The sequence below is a fragment of the Rhincodon typus genome, unplaced genomic scaffold, assembly GCF_021869965.1.
Source record: "Rhincodon typus isolate 14 unplaced genomic scaffold, sRhiTyp1.1 hic_rhity00004616, whole genome shotgun sequence".
NCBI lineage: Eukaryota > Metazoa > Chordata > Chondrichthyes > Orectolobiformes > Rhincodontidae > Rhincodon > Rhincodon typus.
In genome coordinates, this window is record NW_025970254.1 from 3,997 (window position 1) to 5,351 (window position 1,355).

Consider the following 1,355-nt stretch of genomic DNA (forward strand, 5'->3'; position numbering starts at 1 on the left):
GATTTAAATATATTGTTGATATGCTGCAAGAAAAGTGGCAGAAGATGTGTGCCCAGCAGTAATGTACAGAACTAATTTTAAAAAAACGTCAGAAAACTACTCTAAGAGGTATTAAATTAACAGCAGATATAAACCCAGGGTGACAAAGAGAACACTTCCTATTCTGTTTTGTATCAGTGACAGTGGGATATTTAAGTTTTGCCTCAGAATCTAGAATCAGACTTTGATTTCATCTCCGAAGAAGCATCAGCAATGATTAGCTTCATTACAAGTGTATCAAATTATTTGCCTTACATCTCTTAGTTGCTGCAACTACAACAAAACAATTGCTGAATCGAGAATGAGATTGCTCCATGATGAGTTACATCAGTTGACGTTGAACAGCTTGCAGACGTTTTCCTGGTATTTTATGTTTTAAAACAATCTGCAAGTATGGTGAAAGGACAGAATAACACCTTCTTGAGCTCGTCACGGAACCTGTTCTGGGATACTGCATAAATGAAGACGTTGTTGCAGGAGTTGAGTAGCTGGAACATGTTGGTCATCTCTTGCAAGATGTAGGTTAAGTCTCTGAAATTCAAGTTATTGAAGTATGCATCACCTTTAATCTGCAAGTAAAGGAAATGTCCAACTTCAGTGGCCCACAACAGCAGGAAGCTGAGTGAAATGGCGAACAGCAGAATGATGGATCGCTTACCGTTTGCCATCTCGGGGTCTCCGCCATTCTCAGTACCTTTAAGCTTCCTGCGGACTTTGCTGGTCGCTAAAATGTGTCTTACTGTCAGGACATTGAGCAGCAGGATAAGAGGAAACGGGAGAAAAGGGGTTAAGATGTGTTCCATCCAGTCATAGGCCTGCCAGATGGGTAAAGTATAAAAGATAGACTTTATGCCACAGAACCAGGCTACACCATCCAGGATGTAGAAGGGTTTGTAGATGATGTACAAAGGGAAATTTTTGACACAACTTAGGAAAAAGATTGCTCCTATAACCAATTGTGCAGTTTTCTCTGTGCAGTATCTGATCTTCAGGCTCTGAAAGCAAATGAACACAAAACGGTCAATGGTGAAGGCCGCAGTTAGCCAGACTGAGCCATCACGGCTGCAGCGAACCAAGATTGTGGTCAGCCTGCATACAGGGGTGGTGAACAGGACACTGTAGCTAAAGTAAATGTGGCTGATCCGGTTGAGGATGCACCCGGTGATGATAACAAGGAAATAAACGAATAAACTTGCTCCCAGGCGCATTACATTCGTTGTCTAACCGAGTCTCACAAGACGTGCTCAGCTTTCCGTTGATTTTTGCTTTGATCGAACGGCTATCAGCATCTGGTGGGAAAATAATGTTTTAGCTGG

At 42.1% G+C, this 1,355-nt stretch overlaps 1 protein-coding gene across 1 annotated transcript; it reads right to left on the bottom strand.

Moving 5' to 3' along the window:
• Window positions 1-407: 407 nt before the first annotated feature.
• LOC125481969 (G-protein coupled receptor 15-like) lies at window positions 408-1,247 on the bottom strand. Its single transcript, XM_048593929.1, has one exon. The coding sequence runs from the start codon at window positions 1,245-1,247 to the stop codon at window positions 408-410; it is 840 nt and encodes a 279-aa protein (XP_048449886.1).
• Between the last annotated feature and the right edge of the window lie 108 nt (window positions 1,248-1,355).